Source organism: Molothrus ater, chromosome 6, assembly GCF_012460135.2.
Source record: "Molothrus ater isolate BHLD 08-10-18 breed brown headed cowbird chromosome 6, BPBGC_Mater_1.1, whole genome shotgun sequence".
Classification (NCBI taxonomy): Eukaryota; Metazoa; Chordata; class Aves; order Passeriformes; family Icteridae; genus Molothrus; species Molothrus ater.
Genome location: NC_050483.2, coordinates 58,570,270 through 58,592,153, shown reverse-complemented (window position 1 = coordinate 58,592,153; position 21,884 = coordinate 58,570,270). Strand labels below are relative to the sequence as shown.

General features: G+C 43.2%; 2 protein-coding genes across 3 annotated transcripts in view; one reads left to right on the top strand and one right to left on the bottom strand.

The window, feature by feature from the left end:
• Positions 1-9,595, bottom strand: part of EXOC5 (exocyst complex component 5) — a 28,359-nt gene extending 18,764 nt beyond the window's left edge. The window contains exons 1-4 of one of the 2 annotated variants that reach the window (XM_036384052.2): positions 9,464-9,595; positions 4,807-4,898; positions 2,208-2,355; positions 1,646-1,840 (exon numbers count right to left, since the gene is read on the bottom strand). In XM_036384052.2, coding sequence (XP_036239945.1) covers positions 1,646-1,840; positions 2,208-2,355; positions 4,807-4,898; positions 9,464-9,490 — 462 coding nt within the window. In that variant the 5' untranslated portion in view covers positions 9,491-9,595. The remainder of the gene's footprint in view (positions 1-1,645; positions 1,841-2,207; positions 2,356-4,806; positions 4,899-9,463) is intronic. The other variant, XM_036384053.2, reaches the window with a different exon arrangement.
• A 104-nt stretch (positions 9,596-9,699) lies between these two features.
• Positions 9,700-21,141, top strand: AP5M1 (adaptor related protein complex 5 subunit mu 1). The gene is given in 9 exon segments (XM_036384710.1): positions 9,700-9,796; positions 15,505-16,150; positions 17,760-17,987; positions 18,450-18,589; positions 19,307-19,392; positions 19,494-19,532; positions 19,535-19,608; positions 19,851-19,947; positions 20,971-21,141. Coding segments are annotated over 9 exon segments (1,461 nt in total). The 5' UTR covers positions 9,700-9,728; the 3' UTR covers positions 21,054-21,141.
• Positions 21,142-21,884: the final 743 nt, after the last annotated feature.

Below are 21,884 nucleotides of genomic sequence, written 5' to 3'. Positions count from 1 at the left end.
ACTTTAGAAGTATTTTTAGAACAAAGATGCATTAAGATGTAACAGCTCCTGTCTGGGCAGGCTCTTTTACAAACACTTCTTCAAGTTATTGTTTAAATCAGGGGGGAAAAGTTCAAGAATCCCCCTGGCTGAAATTAGCCCCAGTAAGATAACTTGTATCCAGAAATTCTTGTTTGTGTTCCCACACCCTTCCCCTGCAGACTGGCACAAGACTTAGGGCCTTTACATTTGTCTTCCTCCAGATTTGATGAATATCTTATTATTCTTTGGGGTGTACAGAAATTCATTTGTTTACAATTTCCACGTTCACCCTATTTATCTACCAAATTTTTCTGGTTCTCCAACAGGATGTATCATGAAACTTTAATTTATAAATAAAGTGAAAGTTGAATTCTTTGAGCCTCATGAGCAGACAATACATCATTCTTGAAGTTATATTTTGTTATTCACCATGTTATTCACCATTAAATATTTGTAAAATGCATGTTTTATTACTCCTTAGGAAAAAAGAAAGGAAAGAATTTATGCATCTCTGGGAAAGGCTGTCTATAGAAGAACTTCCCTTATGCTGAAACCTTTCTGTTTCCCTTGGAAATCAGGGAAGATTTTCCTCTGCTCTCTCTTGAATTAGGGCAAGCTATCAACTAGTAATTACCACATATCCACAGACCATGAATCAAAAGGCACTGTGCAAGTGACTCCTTGGGAATACAACTATATAAAATGATTAGCTTTTCATTTCCCTGAGAGACACCTCCAGCTCAGTGGGGAGGGGGTGACTATTAACCTGTTCTCAGGTCTCCCATGAGCTGCACATTTCAAGCACATATTTTTCTGCTGAATGTGCAAATCAATTTTTGCTGAATGTTTGCTGTTTCCACATATTATAATTTTTTTCCTGACTACTACCATACCACTGCACAGAATTTAAGGAGGGAAGGAAGATTCTTCAGGATACATTAAAAAAAAAACCCAACAAACCCAAACCAACAATTTTATTTAAACTGCATTGGGAAATCCAAAGTGTCCTTTTGCTTAGAGCTGGATTTTTTTCCTTCAGTTTATTTCTGTTTGTCACACTACTCAGATTATATTTGCTTCATGAACGTACTCTTGAAGCACAAGAAAAACAAAATGCTTGAACGTTTCTTTGAAGTTTTCCTGCCTGGTTCCTCTAAATTCCAAGGGTGGAGACATAACCACAGGACTACACAAAGCCCAAAGGCATGCTGTGACAAAAAGGTATCCAAGGCCAGTGGACTGACCCAACAGAGCAAAGTTGCACAAAGAAGTTGCATTCAGAAACGTTCTGCTTTACAGGATGGATCTGAGGCAAGGGGTTCAAAGGAAACAGGCAGATATTGTATTGCACTCCAAAGTTGCCCTCCCAGCGTTTCCCAAATCTCCGATAATTTCATAAAATGAAAAATGCCAACATTGCCACATTAAGCATCGTTGAATACAAGTGCTTTATCAGCAATCTGCAGCCCAGTGTTGTTAATTTCCATTTCAGAACAATGAAACTTTAACAAGTCAGTCACTCAGTGGTTTGAAGTCTGACCATGGTAAGTCATGGTAGCAGCTTGTAATTAGGGCAGTCCCGCTTATTGCTTTGAACTGCTTTCATCCCGCTGACAGCCCTTACCTTTTCAGAGTTTGTAAAAACATCAGACTTCAGCTCTCCATCCAGAAACTCATTAAAGTATTTCATCAGCTTCTGAGCCTCCACAGCCCGTTGCCGTGGCGTGTTTACCCCCTCCAGCTGGTCGCCAAGGTGACAGACCTTAGTTGCTACATAGCTGATGTGCTCATCCAGCTCTTGGAAATGTTGGAAGGCAACCTGGAGAACACAGACACTAAAATCATGATTTCCATTTCACGTACTACAGGAAACACAAGATTTCCTTCAGGAAGAAGCCCAGTGAATACAGGTGCTGCATCTCAGAACTGCTAATTAATTAATTATACACAACCCAAATAAATCTTAGTGGTTTTCTTTAAATTATTGTGAAAACTGCCCACTTTCAGCATTGCTAACACTCCTTAATGGAACATGCAGATGAGCCTCCTTTGACGGGAGAAATTGTCATGAAATCCTCTTTATTCTTATCTCAAACAGCAACACCCTGTACCAAGAAAAGTTAAAGGAGCACAGGATGCTTTGAAAACTTGCACAGCTTCCCACTGACTCTACCCTTTGGATTTACCTGGTTGCTTTTCTGCAGCTCTTGTACTTTCTTGGCAAATTCCTTTGCTTCCTTCTGGCACTGTTGTTCTAGTTTCTCCACCTTCCTCTGAATCCTTTCATCCATTACCTGTAATTCTTGGATATGATTTACAAATTCTTCCAATAATCTGATTTAGAATAAAATACAGGAAAACACACTTTGAAAGACACTGTCTTCTGAAGAGTTTAAAAGACCTCAAAAAAAAAAAAGGCAACTTGCATACAAGGCTGATCTAACTATGTCCAACTTAGGAATGTTTCTAGATTGAAGATTTAAATAATTGAATAAATTTAAACTTTTAAATTTAAATATTTTGGAAAACAACAATCTTTTTATATAGCATTAAATATTTTAGAAAAATTCTAAATTTTTCTAAAATATTTAATGCTATATAAATATTTAATGCTATATAAATATTTAATGCTATATATAATGCTATATAAATATTTAATGCTATATAAATTCAAAATTTCTAAAGTTTTGTTTTAAATTACATCACCCTGGTGTACCACTCTATGACAACATAAAAACTCTGTGCATGGTGGGCCAAAGGAGAGAGGAGCACCAAAATATTAATCACTCAAGAACGTGGCTCTGCCACAGATACAGAAATCCCTACATCCCCATCTTCCCTAAATAATGGAAAAAGAAATCCCTACATCCCCATCTTCCCTAAATAATGGAAAAAGAAATCCCTACATCCCCATCTTCCCTAAATAATGGAAATGAAGGCCACTACATCCCTTCATTGTAAGGGATACAGCAGAAAAATATTCTCCACGTGTTCCTGTAAAGTTGGCAATCAGCATTACAATGAGTAATTATTAATAAGTAACTGATACAGCCGTAATTTCATAATGTTGTTCTGACTTCACTTCTTCCTATACCCATTTTAGAGGGTTTTTCTGCCCTTTCCCATCATTAACTTTTCTTTCAGACTCACATTTTCCTCCTCCCAATCACAGTACATCTGAATGCATTCTTGAATTCCCTCTGTTCTTTTCATTCTGTTCTCAACATTTCTCCCTTTCTCATTCCTGTTTTTGTCCATTCTGTCCCATTTCAGTCACATTTTCAGCTCCTATTTTCTAAATATCCCAGTCATTGGTCACAGAATGGATTACTCCCAGATCCTCCAGAGCCATAAAACTCATGCTAAGAACTGGAAACATCTGAAACATTTCAGAACTTTGCTGTCCAGGTTTAATGTCAGAAGAGGCTTTTAGCCCAGTCAGTTACTTGAGGGCACAACTTCTTAAAAGGAAACTGGACTGAGGCAGAAGTTGGTGACTCCTCTCCTTCACTCTCTGCTTGCCAGAAGCCCAAGAGCAATCTGCACATTGCAGCAGATTTCACAGAAAGCCACAAGGAACACATCTAAATTTACAGAAGTATATTGAAAATCAAATTTAAACAACAGTGACACAAAGCATTCTTTCCAACAAAAGCCTAGAGAAATTCAGGCAGTCTCTATTAATTTTAACAAACTGATTCAGGCTGGGGTTTGTTTTTTAAACAGGTCTTGTGTCAACTCTGCACTTATTCAGCAGCACTGCTCAATATATTGAGAAAGGAAAGAAGCAGAAGAGGCTGGTCAGGTTTACAAATGAGAAATAGAGACTCCAATACTCTTTCTAGCAGAAAACAGAAAAGAAAAAAAAAATAGATTTTTTTTTTCAATATTAATTTTGGCTCCCTGCCCAATACTAGAAAATGCCACAAGAAAAATATTTATTATTGCAGGTTTCTCCTACTTGTCCTGAAACATATGGAAGTGCCTCCCAGAGGTTCACACAAGCAAACCAGCAGAAATACAGAAAATCTGTTAAACTAAGTAGAAATTTGTGCAAATCATCAACTACCCTAATGTATATACTGGGCACAAGCACAGAGAAAGAGCTCCAGGGAATAACGTTGTGCATTTCCAGGCTGCTTCCTGCTTCCAGCACACATAAAGCTCTGCATAGGATGCAGGCCTCAGACTAAATGTCAAGAGTTCAGCATTTTGCTAGAAATTCAACAATAGCCTTTCTCTCCTCAGATGCCTCCAAAGAGGCAGAGTGCTCCAGAAGAAATGTCCTTCAACTGTGCCAGGTTCATTTGCTGACATTTTAGTAAGTCAGATTAGTCTATCATGAGATCTCATCCCCAGAGCTGCCTCTCTTGCTGTTCTACCTTTCTGTGCCTTTTATTTGCACACTACTGTGTCTTAAAACAAGGCAGCTCAGGAAACTAAAGTAAGAAACTCATTAAATTGGCTTAACTATCATAACAGTGAAGCCTCATATTATGCTTGAATCAAGCAACTGTCTGACAAGCACAAACAATATCAATTCTCCTTCATTCAAAAGGTCTCAATCAGAAAGTGACTTTCCCTACTCATTACTGAATAATTAGTTCTGAATAATTGGCTCATGGTCACAAATGCTAACAATTGTCCCACATGAAAACCTCCTTGGACACACAGCACCACTATACACAGGTTTGTGTGGAATAAATATATTGAATATATGTGGAATAAAACAGTACAATTAGAGATACATCCACTTAGACCATTGTGCAATTTAATTTTTTTTACCTTTTGGGATCGAAAGCTTCTCCACCTCTGGAACCTCCCCCAGGTGTTCTCCATGCCAGTCGTTCAATGTATTCATCTGCCACAAAAGGCTCCTGGCCACAGGAGAAAAACCCTTTACAAAGTGCCACAGCAGGCTGTTCCTTCAGCAGGTGCTCACACCTCATTTTGAAAGTGTTTAGAAGCTTTACTATAATCAAAAGTACAGTGCTGGCAATCACTGCATCACCTCTTGGGCTTACATAATTATTGTTGAGAACACTGCTTTTAATGTGATGAGTTGGAACATCAAGTTTAGATATTATCAGACTGCTTGCAAAGAATGTGCTGCAGGTCTGGGAAGAGCTGGCTCTAAATGACATTGTTTGCAGCTGAGTTTGTGGCTTGTCATTCCAAAGTGCCCGAGCCCTGCAGCAGATTTGAGAGGTTACACCACCCTAAGCCAGCCATCAGCAAAACACATCAGAGAATTCATCTGCCCACAAAAATTGTGTGGCAAAATAAAAGAGTTTATTACAATTGTTCAACTCTGTCACACCACAGCATCACACACAGAAAGAACTGACCAAAAAACCCAGCTCAAAAAGCCCAGCATGAGATGCCACTGGATGCAACCCAAGTGCAACTGCAGAAACAGAGCAGAGAAAAATGAGGAAAAAAGGCATAAAAACAGAGGATTCATTTAATTTCCACAAGTAGAATAAACAGGGTATGAGTGATACTAAAACTCAAGGTTACAAAAGTTTCTTCCATAATATTTGCTGGTTCTTCCATAAAAACACCACTCAAGGGTAAAGAGTTAAGATTATTTCTCTACCCAACAATATTTTCTGAAGGCAGAGGCCTCGTTTATAAACCCAAGACCTTCACTTTTAGCTGACTTAAAACTTACACCAGCTCAAACATTTCATCACATAGTTAATACTAAATTACTCTAAACACAGTCCTATTTCTATCATTAATAAAAATAATATTTATCACTTCAGCAGCAGTGATTAGGTGCTAAAATCAGCACTTCTAAGACCAGTAAGAAAAGTATTCTCACAACCACCAGGATTTTAGAGAAAGCTTTTGAGTTATAAGAAACAACAGTTCCAAAAGTGTGAAACAACCCAAAACAGAGCTGGGAGTGGCTCTGGCTAATAGGAGTATTTGATGAAACAACTGAATATGCCACCACTGCTTTTGATAAAACTTGGTTGAAAAAAAATGAAAATAATAAAAAATAAACCAATCTCAAGAGGTATTGCATTGGTTACTGTATCAATATGTCTGAAACTTTGTCACAAGGAATAAGGAAGGAAAAACCAGCATTACAGAGTTAGTTTTGAAAGTAAACCCAAGGGTTGAAAAGCAAATATTGCATGTTCAAGGTCTGTTTCCTCAGAAACAAATTATGCCCCATCCAGTCAGGCCCAGCCACTAACCAGGAAGATAAAAGATTTTTAAATACACTTTGTTACACACTGAATCCTGACAGACATGGCAGAAATTTTATCACTCAGTAACTCCTCATGCACAGACTGACTCAAGTACTGTGTTGTGCTCAGCCTCCTTGGCTGAACTTCAAAAATAACTGGTTGATACCACATAAAAACAATTTCCCTGCAAGTCACTCATCTCTTTAACCAAGTCCTTCCTGATACACAAGGTGAAGTTTCCTTTGCAAGAATCCTTTTCATCAAAAGCCACAAGGCCACGTTTTCATGCCAAGTGGAAATTCCCTCCTTATGCCACCTGGGTATCTAAAAGTTTGGAACACTTTTGTAATTTAATTATAGGTGAAATGAGTCATTCAGAGCAGTAACATTCCCTTAGGGGAGGCCTCCAGCTTCCCAATTACCTCAGGGCTCTTTGCAGGACTCCTCCTTTATATGAAACTCCACATTTTTTCCTCTGAAGATCCTGTAATTCACCACTCTGGTTACAAGGATACTAAAGCCAAGTATGGAAGAACCCTGAATAAAGGTTTACTGACACTGTGTGTGCAGATAACATTTTCTACATTTCTCCCTTCTGAAAGATAATTCACCTACACACATTTAATGGCTTTGAATATTTTTTCATTTCTGTAAAACAACATTCACAAAGTTTCTCTGCAAGCCTCTTCTCCTAAGGAAATCTGATTTAGATGCCTCAGAAGCAAAAAAAAATATTATAATGTCAAACTTTTTCCACCTCTATATACTTCTATGCCTCTCTATACCTCTAAATATTCCTTGGGTGCACATGTACACAGACCACCTGCAGCTCCCTTCCTGGAAAATACCTGTTCTTCCAAGAACATTTACACAGGAGACTTCAGTTTTTTAATCATATAAATACTGTTGTACGTTATTTAAGAAATATTAACTAGAGTGGATATTATGTGCAGGATACTGATCAACAGAGAAATAAAATGAGCTTTTTCTTCCAATTTTCCACAGAGGGTGTGTTAAAAATATTCTACTTGATTCATAAGGAGTAAATGAAGTTCAACAGTGTCTTTCTAAGACACGGTTTTCCAGGTTCCACTGCAGATCCAGAAGTTTTTACTTTAGTTTGTACCTTCCATACACATTTGCTTTTTTAAATGCTATCTTGATAACAGGGTTACTCATAGCTGACAGCTCCTAACTCCTGTTTTAAGTCCCCTATCCTGTTCTGCAGAAATTGCTGAAAATCAGCTATTACAAATGTCATTTGCAAGTCCTTTGCCTGTTATCAGATGAGCCCCAACAGTCAATTTCTTCAGCTTTGAACTTCCCTCTGGCTCCAGATGAATTAACGTGATCCCATCCATTCAGCCAATACTCCTGATTTAATAAGAGATATGCCTGAAGTGGGTCATAACCTGGTTTGATCTGGTGTTTACAAATGAAACTACACTGGACACAGCCAGATTAAAAACCAGTTTAGAAGTATCCACTGTTAAATTATGCTTTAAGTTATGTGAGGGAGAATTCAGTCCATGTTGTGCACATTTTCAGCACAGATCTGCTACACAAATTCCTATATCTGTACTGAAATTTACTTAAAACACACACTCATGAAAATATGGAAATCAAATTTCAACCTCAGCAGACAGCTAAGGGAAGGGGTACTCCCATAACAAGCACATTTTTATGTTCTTATATAAAGCAGAAATTTCAAACTAACCAAGTAGGCAACATTAAATTAGTGGACATCAACAAAAACTCTCTTGCCTTTGGAGTGAAAGAGAAGTGAAAGCAGAAGAGACAGAAATACTGGATACCATGCTTGAAAAACATAATTTCTAGTCCCAAACTCCAGGCAAAAGTCTCACCTAATTTGCAATTTCATCTTTATTGCTATTGCAAAATGGAAAAAGTTGTTGCACGACCCAAAGCAGCCAAAACACACAGTTTTCTTTCCAGATTCAAATTACCTCACACTCAACACCCCACAAAGAACAGAATGGCATTGTCATCATGTTGAGAAATCAAGGGGCTCCTAGAGTGGTGCAGGGAGGGTACAAAACCTGGCATCCAGCTACAGGAACACAGTATTTTAGTCCTGCCATTTTTTAAAGCTAGGCAAACCAAAAGATGTGAGTCATAACACTTGTGTGCCATCACAATGATTCATAAATTCAAATGCACACAATGCATTTACATAAACCCCAGATATAGGATCTTCCAGAGAAACAGGAAGAGCCTTTCCTGAAGGCTGGGCAAAGTGAGTGCCAGTGATAACCCAGCAGAAGAACAACCAGCTCCTGAGTGACCTGGAGAGCAGACACACCTGGGGATGACACCGTGTCCCTGTGAAGAGGAAGCGGGGACACCACACACTTTCTGTTTACCACAGGTCACATCATGAGAGCTCACGGTCCAGGCCAGAAGCTGAAGCCACAGAATCACAGAACAGTTTGGTTTGGAAGAGACCTTAAAGATCACCTCGTTCCAACCCCCCTGCCATGAGCAGGGACACCTTCCACTATCCCAGGCTGCTCCAAGCCCCATCCAACCCGGCCTTGGCACTGCCAGGGACGGGGCAGCCACAGCTTTGCTGTGCCAGGGCCTCACCGCCCTCACAATCGCGAGTGTGATAGCATTCTTCCTAATATCTAACCTAAACCTGCTCTCTTTCAGTTTGAAGCCATTCCCCCTGTCCTGTCACCACACATTCCTGTAAAAAGTCCCCTCTCCATCTTTCTGGCAGGCTCCCTTCAGGTGGGAGATGATCCTCGTACGTCTCTTCCACCTTAGGGCATTCTGTAATTCCAGGGGAAGAATCTGACAGACTCCTGCTATTCCTGCCCTGCTCCTGTGTGGCCTTGGCTGAGCTATTCTCCATCCTCACTTCCACCGCGGGTAAAGGGAGGGCAAAGTCATTTCTTTATTCCATCCCAGCCCCACCGACACCGCCACGCCGGGGTCAGACAAGGGGGTGCCTTCGGCAGAAGGATCGCGGGGCCGGGCCTGGCGTGGCCCTGTCACCCGCCCGCTGCCAGCACCCGGCAGCCGGCCGGGAGGGAGGGACAGAGGCCCTGCAGCGGGGCAAGGCGGGCACCGCACCCCGCGGGGCGGCACCGGGGCTCCGCCGCTTCCCCAGCCCCACACACCGCCCGCCCTTCCCCAGGGAGAGGCCGCCGCATCCCCTCAGCCAGCCCAGCCGGCTCGGCCAGCGCCGCCCGGCCCGCGGGGCCCGCACCCACCTCGAAGAGCTCGGCCGTGGTGGCCATGGCCGCAGGGAGGGAGGGAGGGAAGGAGGGCGGCGGCCCCTCAGCGCCCCTTCGCCGCCGCCGCTCCGCCGCTGCCGCCCATTGTGTCCCCCGCCCCGGCAGCAGCAGCAGCGGCGGCCGCGGCGCCGCCTCCGCCCGCCGGAAATGGGGCTGCGCCGGGCGGTCACGGCGCGGCCGCGGCTCCTCCCCGGCCGCCATCGGCACCGGCGGCATCGCCGCCACCATCGCCACCGTCGGCATGGCCCTGCGGGCGCTGTGGCTCCTCAGGCACGACCCCGCGGCCGGCGGCGCCGTGCTCTTCTCCAGGTAGCGATGGTACCGAGCACGGCGGGCTGGGCAGGTCCGAGGGTCGGGCTGGGTGCCCTGGGGAGTCCCGGTGATGTAGAAGGGATCCAGGTGCTCTGAGGGATCCGAGTGCCCTGGAGGGACCGGGTCTTCCTGGGGGGAGTGGATGCTCTTAGGGGTCCGGGTGCTATGGAGGGAACCGGGCGCCCGGCGGAGAGCGGATGCCCTTAGGGGGCGCGGATGTTCCTGGGGGGGATCGGGTGCTCTGGGGGTCTGGAAGTCATGGAGGAAATCCTGGTGTTCTGGGGGTCGGGATGCCCTGGAGGAAATCCTGGTGCTCTGGGGGGTTCGGATGCTCTGTATGTCCTGGAGGAAATCTTGATGTTCTGAGGGGATCGGGTGCTCTGGGAGTCTGGATGCCCTGAAGGAAATCCTGGTGTTCTGGGGGGTTCGGGGGGTCTGGGTGTCCTGGAGAAAATCCTGGTGTTCTGGGAGGTTTGGGGGTTCTGGGTGTCCTGGAGAAAATCCTGGTGTTCTGGGAGGTTTGGGGGTTCTGGGGGTCTGGATGCCTTGAAGGAAATCCTGGTGTTCTGGGGGGTTCGGAGGGTCTGGGTGTCCTGGGGGGGGGACACTGCTGCCCTGTGGGGCAGATGCAAAAAGACCAAAACCCATCTGATACTGAAGAAATCCCTCGTCTTGTCCCAGCGCCACTGGGTGCTGTGCTTTTCTGACTCCGATTTTCCAAAGTTTAGAATCAGGGTCACTTCATGTGCTTTTAACTAAATATGGAAGCTTTTTTACAGCTTCTGTATTTTGCACGTGAGTTTCCTTGCTCTGTTCCTCTTTCGTTTTTTGTCACTGTGAACATTTTGCCTGGCTCTTCTCCTTCCTAACATGGTAAAGGACAAGGTAGTGATTGTGAAATACTGTCAGATTAACAAAATTGTATTTTACTTATATTCTCTTCATGTTGTTCTGTAGCTGTACATAAAATAGAGTACTTTCAGACAGAAATTCAGCTTTCCATTTGATGTTAATTTTTTACATACAAATACATTTTAAAAAAATTATTGGAGGACCTTTAAGTTATTGAACACTAAGAGTCCTCCAAAGGAACAGTTTTTATTCAGAATTCTTGCAGAAGGAAGACTTTGGGCTAGGCAGGTTACTTTTGTTGGGCTGGCAAGATTTGTTACCCCTTTTTTTTTTCTTCTGTGACTTCAGAGAAATCCAGACAATGAGAAGAAAAATAACTGGGGCTAGGGAAAGTTTGTGGGAGAAAAAAAAATAAAGACCTGGATAAGGTGACCTACAGTCCTAGTCTGAATTCAGTAAAACCAAAGGGAGAACCTAGGAGTAAAAGAAAAAACAACCAAGAAAAGAGTAAGTAGACTATCTTCCATCTTCAGGTGCAGACAGATCTCTCCATTGGACACTCCTCTGATTGTTTTAGGATTAGTATTATGGTCCTTGTATTACCTACAGGACTAGAGATGAGGCCTCCCCTCTACAAACAGAGATAAAGAGAAAGCCTTGTCCCCAAAACCTCGCAGAGTGTAATCACCACGGAGCAGGGGGGTGGTGACAGCGGTGTCTGAAGTGACTTGTCACACAGTGAGCGCCAGAGACAAGGAGTAGCACTCCTTTGAAAAGGGCAAACTATCCTCGATGCTTCAAGTGATTTCCAGACTTAGATCTTTCAAGTTCCCAGAGGAAATAATAGGGCCGTGGAAGCCCCAAGTTTATCCTCCTAACTGACCTTAAATTCAACAAAGCACGCAGACAATATAAAGAATGCCCGGATCACATGGAAACTGTTGGTTTCAGGACTTAGGCACTCAGCTGGAGATACGTGAGCCCTGATCTTTGACCTCAGGGAAGACATCAGGGACATCAAAGCATTCCCCCTCCCCTTTTTTCTTTTTTTTTTTGAGCTGCTCATAACTTAATTCAGGCAACAAGGATGGTCTCTCTCTTGAGTCACCGAAGCTCATTCATCCCTGAAAACTTTCATCTCTATTTTTTTAAGTTTGCATCACTTTCTAGAAGGGAATACTGAAATACTGGGATCTGAAGGGCTAACTAATGATCTAATGCCTCAGCTGGTAAAATTCAATGGGAGCAGGAAGAGGCTGCTGTGTGGGGACAGCTTCAGCAAATGGAGCAGAGAGACTGAGACTTGGCTAAGACAAAACCAGACTGAAATATCTCCTTTTCCCTTGTTTTGGAAATGTTGGCCAAAAATAAGAGCTGCTCACCAAGGTTACACATAGCCACTTATGAACACCCTGGCTCTGCAAAGCCTCATAAATTTTAGAGCTGTAAACCCACTTTGTTTCTTTGCTCTCCAGAATAAAATGTGAGACCACAGGGAGGTGTTTTGCTGTCATCTGTATCCTGTTTACGAGTTTTGTAGCTCTGGCTTTGCTCTATGTTTGCTTTTCCCTTACCAAGAAAAATATAAAACAACCCCAGAAGCCCTTGATGCCTGATTAGGAATCAAAGAAAAAAAAAGCACAGTCACTGAAAATAAGCCTGAGGAAGTGTAGCTGCCTGCAGCTACTCAGTTAAGAGAAGATGATGTAGGTGGGACTTAAAGGCAACAGGATAAGATCCATGGGAGTGCTCAGGAGCAGGAGGGAAGTGCTGCAGATGGAGGTCATAGATATAACAAAGTCTCACATTGCTGGGCTTGCAAGTTCTGTGGCAGTTTAGAAGCAGACTGTCAAAGTGTCCTTAAAAAGATGTAAAAAAAGGACACCAAATGAGGGCCTTTATATATCTGTGCAGTTTTTTTCTCCCATGTTGGCCTGCAAGCATGGCTCTGAGTGCAACCAAACATCTGAGAACATCATCTGCTGCAAGATGATCCATAAAGTGATTTAATTCTGTGTGTGTGACCTGTGAGGGGCACTCTGAGGGCCTGTGGATAGCTACTGAGGGAGTCCACAAGACAGAATGTAGGAAAACCAGACTTCATGTCAGAGACACTCAGGGGAGTCTGCAGTTCCAAACCAGGGCAAAACCAGTGCATTCATGGAAGTAATATTTTTTTCTTTTCTCAGCTGTTTATTAAAAGACAGCTCCTCAGTTCCTCTTGATGGATTTAGGTTACCTTGAAAAGAAATTCATCCCACTCCCCTTTAAAAAACAATACTGCTGCAGGACAAAAAACATCCCAGATATAGTTTTAAACATTTAATATGATATTCCTCAAGTATTATCTCTAGAAAACTTGAAATGAAATGGATCTATTGGTACAACATAGCAATTCTAAATTGTACAAAACCTCTGTCCATGACACTATCATTACATCTTGGATACTTGATAAAATGAAATTATGAAAAAGTCATAAAAGCTTTAAATCATATATATTACATGTACAGTGTGGAATTATTGTTATTGTTATTATTGTTATAGCAACAAACCTGTAGCACTAGTATACTCTATCTAGGCAAAAAGCTGTTGTAGTTGCATTTCATTACATAGAACATCATTTTCTTAAATATCTGAGAACTTGTCTTCAGTGTGATCTCACCTCTTAGAAATATTTTGAAGTTCTGCACTTCCCACTGGTCGGTGTCATTCCTTAGTGTCATACAAAAATCCTGTACCTTTGTGTGACAGCCAGCATAGATGGACAGATTCACATTTTATTTTAAAAAATAGGTATTTACTCATAAGAGTGCCTTTACTCAAAGTTTAGACTTGCTAGAAGGAACCCTAACTACTCATGGAATGGTTTTATTGACAGTGATTGATGTTCTGATCCCACCACAGCTTCTATCAAGTTATTGCAGGCTTCCCTGTACACAAAGTTATTTTTAGGCCCAGCAGGTTTTGGGGAGTTGTTTGAACAATGAAGAGAAACCCAATATCAGTAATCCCAAGATTTTCATAATGCTTTTGCAGCCAGAAGAGGGCTTGGGTGGTTCTGCCCTGGAAGCTCTGTTTTGGGGTGATATTTTGGGTGGCCCAAAGGTGCATTATGGGTTTTGCCTCTCTTGTTGGGTCCCACAGGGAGCTCCCCTGATGGGGGAAACCCTCCTGTGACAGTTCTGTGCCAGGATAGAGAATTGCACGGGACTTTTTCAGTCTTCAGCTTGTTGTTTATTGTTATCAACATTTCTGGCACGCCATCTACACCAGACTTAGCACGCAGGAAAGCACCACAAAATGGCTACAGAGGTACAGTTTCAAGGTCTTTTAAAGTTGTTTCATCCAACTAACTCTTAAAACTTATTTATTTCTACCTTTCTACCAATAACTCATCCCTTGTCTGTCCGTGTAACCTCTGCACTGTGGCTTTCCTCACCCAGTCATCCTGTGCCACCAACACTGCAGAAAATGGAGTAGATGAAGAGGAAGAAACAGCCCGAGACAATGCCCGAAATCCTCCATATTGCTTCCTATCTACTTCCATACTAAAAAACCCCAAAACCTAAATTTCTCACCCTGTGACAAACTACACTATATTATCTGTTTCAGACTCTGGTAGACTCTAGTCCATCCAAAGTCTTGGAAGCCCTCTCCATGGGCAAAGGTTAAAGGCAGTGCTTCTCTGGGAGTCAGGACCCCTCAGAGCAGAGAGAGGAATATTCCCTGTACCCTGGGTTCCAACAGCACATGGCACTGACAAGCAGTGCTTCTCTGTGAGTCTGTCAGAACCCAGGAAATTCCTCTGGCTGCCCTGGAGGGCTCGAGTCCCTGCCCAGGGGGCTTAGAGACCCTGGCACAGAGCCCAAGGCCCCTGTGCCTTTGATCTTGACCCATGGGAAAAGTCACCAACCTTAAATGAAGATTTACAAGCCACAAAAGTTTAAGTAGAATAATAATTAGTTTGCCACAGAGTGAAAAGTAGAATTTTGAGGTTTTTAGAATGGGGGCTCGGGGTTCCAAGATGGAGGAATTTGGGCGTGCCTTGTCCTTTTTCCTTCTTCCTAGCCTTCATCTTCTGGGTGATGTTGGCACTTTTAGATTAGTTTAGAGTAGAAGCTCACTGTCTAACATAGGTGATGGGTATTGGGAAGTTACTGTAAATAATGTATGTGACAGTGTTCGTAGGGGGGAGGATGAGGGAAGAGATGAGGATCTGACTCCATGTTTCAGAAGGCTTGATTTATTATTTTATGATATATATTATATTAGAACTATACTAAAAGAAGAAGAATTTCATCAGAAGGCTAGCTAAGAATAGCAAAAGAAAGGATGAATAACAAAGACTTGTGTCTCAGACAGAGTCCAAGCCAGCTGGACTGTGATTGGCCATTAATTACAAACAACTCTGTGAGACCAATCACAGATCACCTGTTGCATTCCACAGCAGCAGATAACCATTGGTTACATTTTGTTCCTGAGGCCTCTCAGCTTCTCCTAAGGAAAGGATTTTTCATAAAAGATGTCTGTGACAAATGTACTCGTAGTTTTTAGTATAAAAAGACAGCACCACCTCTGAGGTGGTCAGTGTGCCTCTGACTGACCTGCCAGACACACCTCGGCGGGTCGGGGAAAGAATGTTCTAGATAAGAAATAATAAACAACCTTGAGAATGAGAACAGGAGAATTCTGACTCCTTCTTCGACTGCTGGGCTGGGAAAAGAGGCTTGTACGCATCTCAGAGTCACTCTGACCAGCAGAGCTTCCGGGAGGAGTCAGGACCCCTCAGAGCAGACAGAGGAGCATTCCCTGTGCCCTGGGTTCCAGCAGCCGCTCCAATTCCCTCCCCGCAGGCGCTACCCCACGGTGGAGCTGCGCGCCGAGGCCTTCAACGGCTCCACGCGCGTCCCCATCCCCTCGGACAGCGCCTTCCTCAAGGCCCTGCTCCTGGAGCTGAGGCTGGTGGATGAGCACCTTTTCGTGGAGCAGCGGGACACCTGCACCAGGATCAACCACTCGTGCGTGCACTCCGTGTCCACCGGCGCCGGCGAGCTCTGGCCCGTGCTGGCCTTCCACAAGAGCGGCCTCATCTACGCCTGCGTGCCGCTGGTGGAGGGCAGCCTGGAGCCACGGCCGCCCCTCCTCACCGTCAGAGGGCTCTCCCAGGGACTGGCTCTCTTGTTGGGCATCATGGACTACGTCTCTCCCAGCCGGAAAAACGAGGCCGAGCTGAGCGCCAAGGTCGGGCAGCTCCGGACTCTGCTGGTCCAGGCCTGTCCCCTGGGCACCCCCCTGAACACCAACATCCGCAGCCTGAACGGCTCCTTCGAGGACATCCAGGAGATGCCTGCGGATAAGGAACAGCCAGCCTGGAGATCCAGCACCTACAAGGGCAAACCCCAGGTCAATGTCTGCATCACTGAGAAGGTCAAGTGTATGCAGTACGACCAGAGGGATGTGGTGGACACGTGGCAAGTTTATGGAGCTGTCAACTGCAAGGTGAGAGCGTTTGATGTGCGATATAAATACTGACTTGATGTTAAATGATGTATTGAGTTGAAAATTTTCCCAATTTTTGTTGTCTGAGTCACATGCAGGAGTTACTGGTACCTTTGACTGTAGGGGGCTAGAGTGTAAGAAAATAAACGTAGTGTAGAAAGTAATTTTACCCCTAAGGAGTTGCAGCTGGGCCAGTTATCAAAGATTAGGAGCAGGCTACAGGTGTAACCAATGAGAAGAGTGCTATAAAGAGTGGGGTGGCTGGGTGAGAAGGGAGCTGGAGTCAGCTGGCTGCTTTGTGAAGAGGAAAGAGGCAGTGCTTAGAGATACTGCCCACAAGAAACATCAAGAAGGTATGAAACTTTTGGGATAAGGAGAGAGCAGTATGGAACCCCTGCAATAAGATGACAACATTTGACTGCTTGGCCACACTGCCCTTACTTTAAATTAATCACTGAAATGCCTGAATTAGACAAAATATATCCAGGCTGAGATGTCTAAAAGCCTTCTACAAGTGTCTTTACATGAGCATTTTTAGTTATTTTTCCTACCAAATGAAAGTTTGTTCTTCTGTTCTGCCTTATTTCACTAAAACAACATTTTGATCCCACAAATGCTGGTGTTTCATGACATAAGAACAGTTTATAAAGAACCTGGAGAAAGAAACTGGTTGTATAATTATTTTGGATGGTTTGTATGTGACAGTGGTTTTCATTGTAGCATCCCAGAATGGTTTGGGTTGGACAGGACCTTAAAGATCATCTCATTCCAACCCCATGCCATGGTCAGGGACACCCTCCACTATCCCAGGTTGCTCCAAACCCTGTCCAACCAGGCCTTGGACACTTCCAGGAATGGGCTTCCCTGGGCATTGTTTAATATTTAAATATCTCATTATTTAATATTACAAACTGGGGACTATTTACTCAATGCATCCATGATAGTTATGAAATATATTAAAATTTGTAACTATAATTTGTACTGTCGTTCATTCCTTGTTTTGAATTATGCTTAGGAAGCACACAATATTATCTTGGCACACTATATTTGGAGCTGCCAGTGTTTTACAAGGAGAGAGACCTGCTAATCAAGTGGGAATTTAATTATTTGCATGCAGTGGGAATCTCATCTCCAAAGGAGGCTGACCTAAATGCTGCACTTCCAAAGGCTGGGTCATTTCCCACCTGCCATGCTGGTAGGGATTGTGTGGGTGAGGAGCTTCCTTTTCTCAGAGGGACAATTCCCAGGTCATTTTGCAGGGTGGGTGGATGGCCTTATGCAAGAAGAAAGCCCAGGTGTGATTGTGGCCTGCTGGGGATGAGACAAGGGACACTCTGCTGTGACAGAGCTGGCATGGGACCAACAGAGGCCATCCAGAACATGCTGGAATCCATTAAGTGGGTGGTGTGAAAACAGCCTAATTAATTAAATTGTCAGCCAGTGTGTGAGACTGATTAGTACTGGTGGTTAGTACTAATGATCGAAGCCAACTGAAAATTGGTAGGGATTTGATTTATTTTTAATGCTAAAAATGTGTTTTATTTTTGAACGTCTCACTGTGACTTGATTCAGGTATTTTAGACCAATGTCTTGACTTGCTTTTGCCCAGTGTGACATCGAGGGCTCCGCGCCGAGCGTCGCCCTCAGCCTGACGCTGCCGACCAACGCGCCCCCGCTCCAGGACATCGTGGTGCATCACTGTGTCACCTCCGTGGACCCTGCCATGCTCCTGTCCACCAGTGCTGAGCCCCTGCATGATTCTGTGTACAATGGGCCTTACAAATTCCCTTTCATTCCTCCTTCAGATTCCTTTGACCTGTGTTACTACACTTCCCAGGTAACAGCACACTCCCAACTGTCATTTCTGTTAGTGTTCAAACAGAAATGAAAACACCTGTGTGGGCATCAGCCCACACGGGCATGCTGGAGTGAGTTTGAGTCCAATATAGATAATAAAACATTATATAAAATGGTTTTTATGTAATACACTGCTTGGAAGGCACTTAAGGACTTGAGTTGTCTGAGTCACCTTCAGGAGTTATTGATATCTTTGCCTGGCAATGCTGCTCTTACTTTAAATCAGCCACTTAAATGCTTGAATTAGGCAAATGATATCCAGGCTGAGATGTGAAGTGCATGCCCCCCAAGTCTCTGTTATCACCAGCAGCCTGAAGAGTTTAGCACAGTCACTAATTAATGTTTGGGGTCTTTTTTAAAGTACTTTATCAACGAACACTGTATAACTAATCTTATGGTGATGGTGTTAATATATCTTGAGAATGAATATAGTTTTTTCCAGGTTCCTGTTCCACCAATTTTGGGATGTTACCAGCTCGTTGAAGAGGGATCACAGATAAAAATAACAGTTAATTTAAAGCTCCATGAAAGCATAAAGAATTCTTTTGAGTACTGTGAAGCTCGTATACCTTTCTTCAACAGGTAAGAATAAAGAAAGCCTAAATAAATTTCTTCCATTTCTCTGTTATCTTCCAGAAATGAGCTAGTTAGGGCTCAATATAACAGATTATGCTCTATCAGGGTGCTACCAGTGAACACCAATCCTGGTGAAATGAGGTGGAATACAGAATTATACCAGAATATTTGGTAACATTCCAAACACTTCTTAGTTGCTCATCCTGTTTCCCTGTGGTATCTTCTCACATGAAACACGGCCACAATCCCCCAGGTGGATTAAGCTGGAGATCACTTCCAGGCCAGGGTTACCTGTTCCTTAATACTGCTAATCCTAGCTGCAGATCAGCTTATCAAAAATATAGTTATTTCAAATTAAAACCATAGTTTTCATCTAAGCCTCTCTGACAGCTGCCACGAGCGTGCTGCCTCCTAATTATCATGAAAATTCAAAGATGGAATGATACAAAGTTGCTGATGCTGATCATAGTGTTAGTAAAGCACTATCAGTGAACTAAAACATCAACAGCTCCTTTATGATTACTGGGCTGAGAGCACAGTGATTTCCTCCTGCTCTGTAATTTCTTCTCATAAATTAGCAGTGTGCTCAGATAGGTGTGATTGGTCTGTATGCACATAAATAACGTCTGTCAGCATTTCCTGGCTTTCTGTAACAAAACAGGCATTAACAAATGCTGAATGATAGTGATTGCAGTGGTTTTATTTCCCCTCTCTCCCATCTAGGGGCCCCATTGCTCAGTTAGAGTACAAAGTTAGTTATGGCCAGCTGGATTTGTTCCGGGAGAAGAGCCTTCTGGTTTGGGTCATTGGTAAGGAGCTCCCCCCTGTGACTGCCCTTGCTGCCCCAGCCCCTTCTCTGCAGCCTGGGCACAGCTGGGGGACATCTAATGGATGCTGTCTCTGCCTTTAGGACAGAAGTTCCCCAAATCTTTGGAGGTTTCCCTGACTGGACTCTGTCTTTTGGCACCGCAGGCAAAGAGCACCCGACTGATTATGTGTGCACAGGGAACACTGCTTATGTCAAAGTAAGTCACAGCCTCTGGGAAAAGAGGCCTTAGTAGCCAATTTTTATTGTCTTCAATTGAAGATACATTGATTTAAAATCTCACATCCTCAGCATGGATTTTTGTTTTCCTGCCTAGAGGATTTGACATCCTGTCACTTTGGAGTACCTTTGCACACGCAGAGCACGTGACATGGATTGCCAGGATTTGCACAGCAAGGGTGACAATGTGCATCTGATTGTGTTTTCCCTCTCTTCTTGTAGCTGTATTTTAGGATCCCAGACTTTACACTTACTGGATGTTACGTAGACCAACATTCTGTTCAGATCTTTGTTCCAGGGAAGCCCAAAATTACTGCATGTGAGTTGCTAGAATTGTATTGAAGTTATGAACTGGCTATCAATGACTAAAGTTACATAACTGAAGTTATGACTTTTGTTCTCTGCCTTTGAGTTGGGGTATTTTTGTGATGTGTAATGCATCCCTGGAGAAATGGACAGGCCTCTCCCTTTGAGATGAGTGCTCTTACAAAGTCAGCCTCTCTCTGGACCTTTCTCCTCTCTGCCCTGTGCTGGTTCCTCTGCTCTCCATAATGGCAAAACTTTTTTGGGAGGACACGGTGAATGATCCTCCCTAATCTGGCCCCTTGTTTAGGACTCCTTTGTCAGAGACATTTTGGGTGGGTTGGCAGTGCCCAGGTACAGAACTCAGCTCCTGCATGCAAGGTGACACTGCTGCTGTCAGTGTCACCACACCAGCACCTCTTGGTGCATGTGGCTCTACACAGAATGTGTGAAGCACAACCCAAATCTGCTTTTTGTTAACACACGAGCACTGCCAAGCCTGCACCAAAAATACCCTAAATGGCACACAGAAAGCACTCATTAAACCTGAGCAGCTCTGCCTAATGGAAGCATTTTTATTTGTAGCTGTCTCTCTGCTGCAACTTCTGCCAGTCATGGTAGCAGAACTCAGTAAATGCCTTTTGAAAAGCATGGTCTACATTGTTAATTTTGTGACAGGTCACACTCAGCCCTAAATTGTAACACAGAAAAAGCAGCATTTTTATGTTTTATATTGAGTGTGCAATTTATATTCATTGAGCAAAATCCAAGCCATCCACCTGCTTTTGACTTAACCTCTGTTTGAATTTTAAGCTCATGACTGATACATTAGTAAAGGTAATTGAAGCTGAGACTTTAAATGTCTCATTATCAAAAACGATTTTCAAATAATAGTAAGAGTCTTACAGTTTAAAGAGGCCATTATACCTTTTCTGTAAACTGGTAAGGATGGATTAGTAGTCACTTAACTTGGATGAAGGAATGTCTGATTGTGAGGCACCCTGTAATGCTTATTTTTCTTGCCTGTTTTTTCCTTTAGCCCGGGAATTGATTTCTTCTGATTACTACATCTGGAATTCCAAAGCACCAGCACCTATGGTATTCAAACCCTTACTTGACTAATCTACTTGGGAATAATTTTAATATTTAAACAAAGCACAGTGTTAATGAGATTTATGTCATGATACAGTAAAATAAATGTTCTTCAGCACTTTTGCTTTCTTTGTGTTCTTAAAAATTTCTGTTGGTGGAAAATGAGAGGTTACTTGTCTTAAAAAACATGAGTTGGGTTTAAATGTTTGAATTCTGGCTGACAGCCTAGAGAGGAAAATTTGAAATGTACTTGCTGTGGCTGGTTTTACTTTCCCTTCTAACTTTAACTGGTACAAAATATGTCCCTGGTGTTACGGGCACAGACATTGAGATGCCCAGTTAATTCACTGGTTTCCCATTGCAGGATGGGAAAGGTTTCAGCCTCCTATTCCTGTCCTAGAGTCACAAGAATCTCATCAAAGTCTAGATTCAGAGAACAATTCAAAGCAGAAGTTCTGTTATTTTTACAAGATGTGTACAGAATACACACCAGTGAGTAATTCACAAGGATTGTCAGGAGGAGGAGTATGGCATGAGTAGCACTTCTCATGTGAAGTGGAGGCAATTTTAATGAAAGAATCTTTATTTGCTCCTCCAGCAAAAGTGGTGAGTTCCCTTGCACACATGCCTGTGAGCTGCTTGCTCTGGAAGCAGAGGTGTGAACTGGGTTTTCCAGCTCACAGAACTGGTTCTGAGGAGGCAAAATCAGCTAAGTTTGCTAGAGATTCCAGAAACCTTCACTGAGCTGTTTTTCCTGGAAAAGTAGGTGGGAAAAGTCTCAATTTACAGATGCAAACCTCTGATTTTGAGATCTGCAGGAACACAGGAAATGGACTTTAGGAGAGTTACCAGGAAATGTGC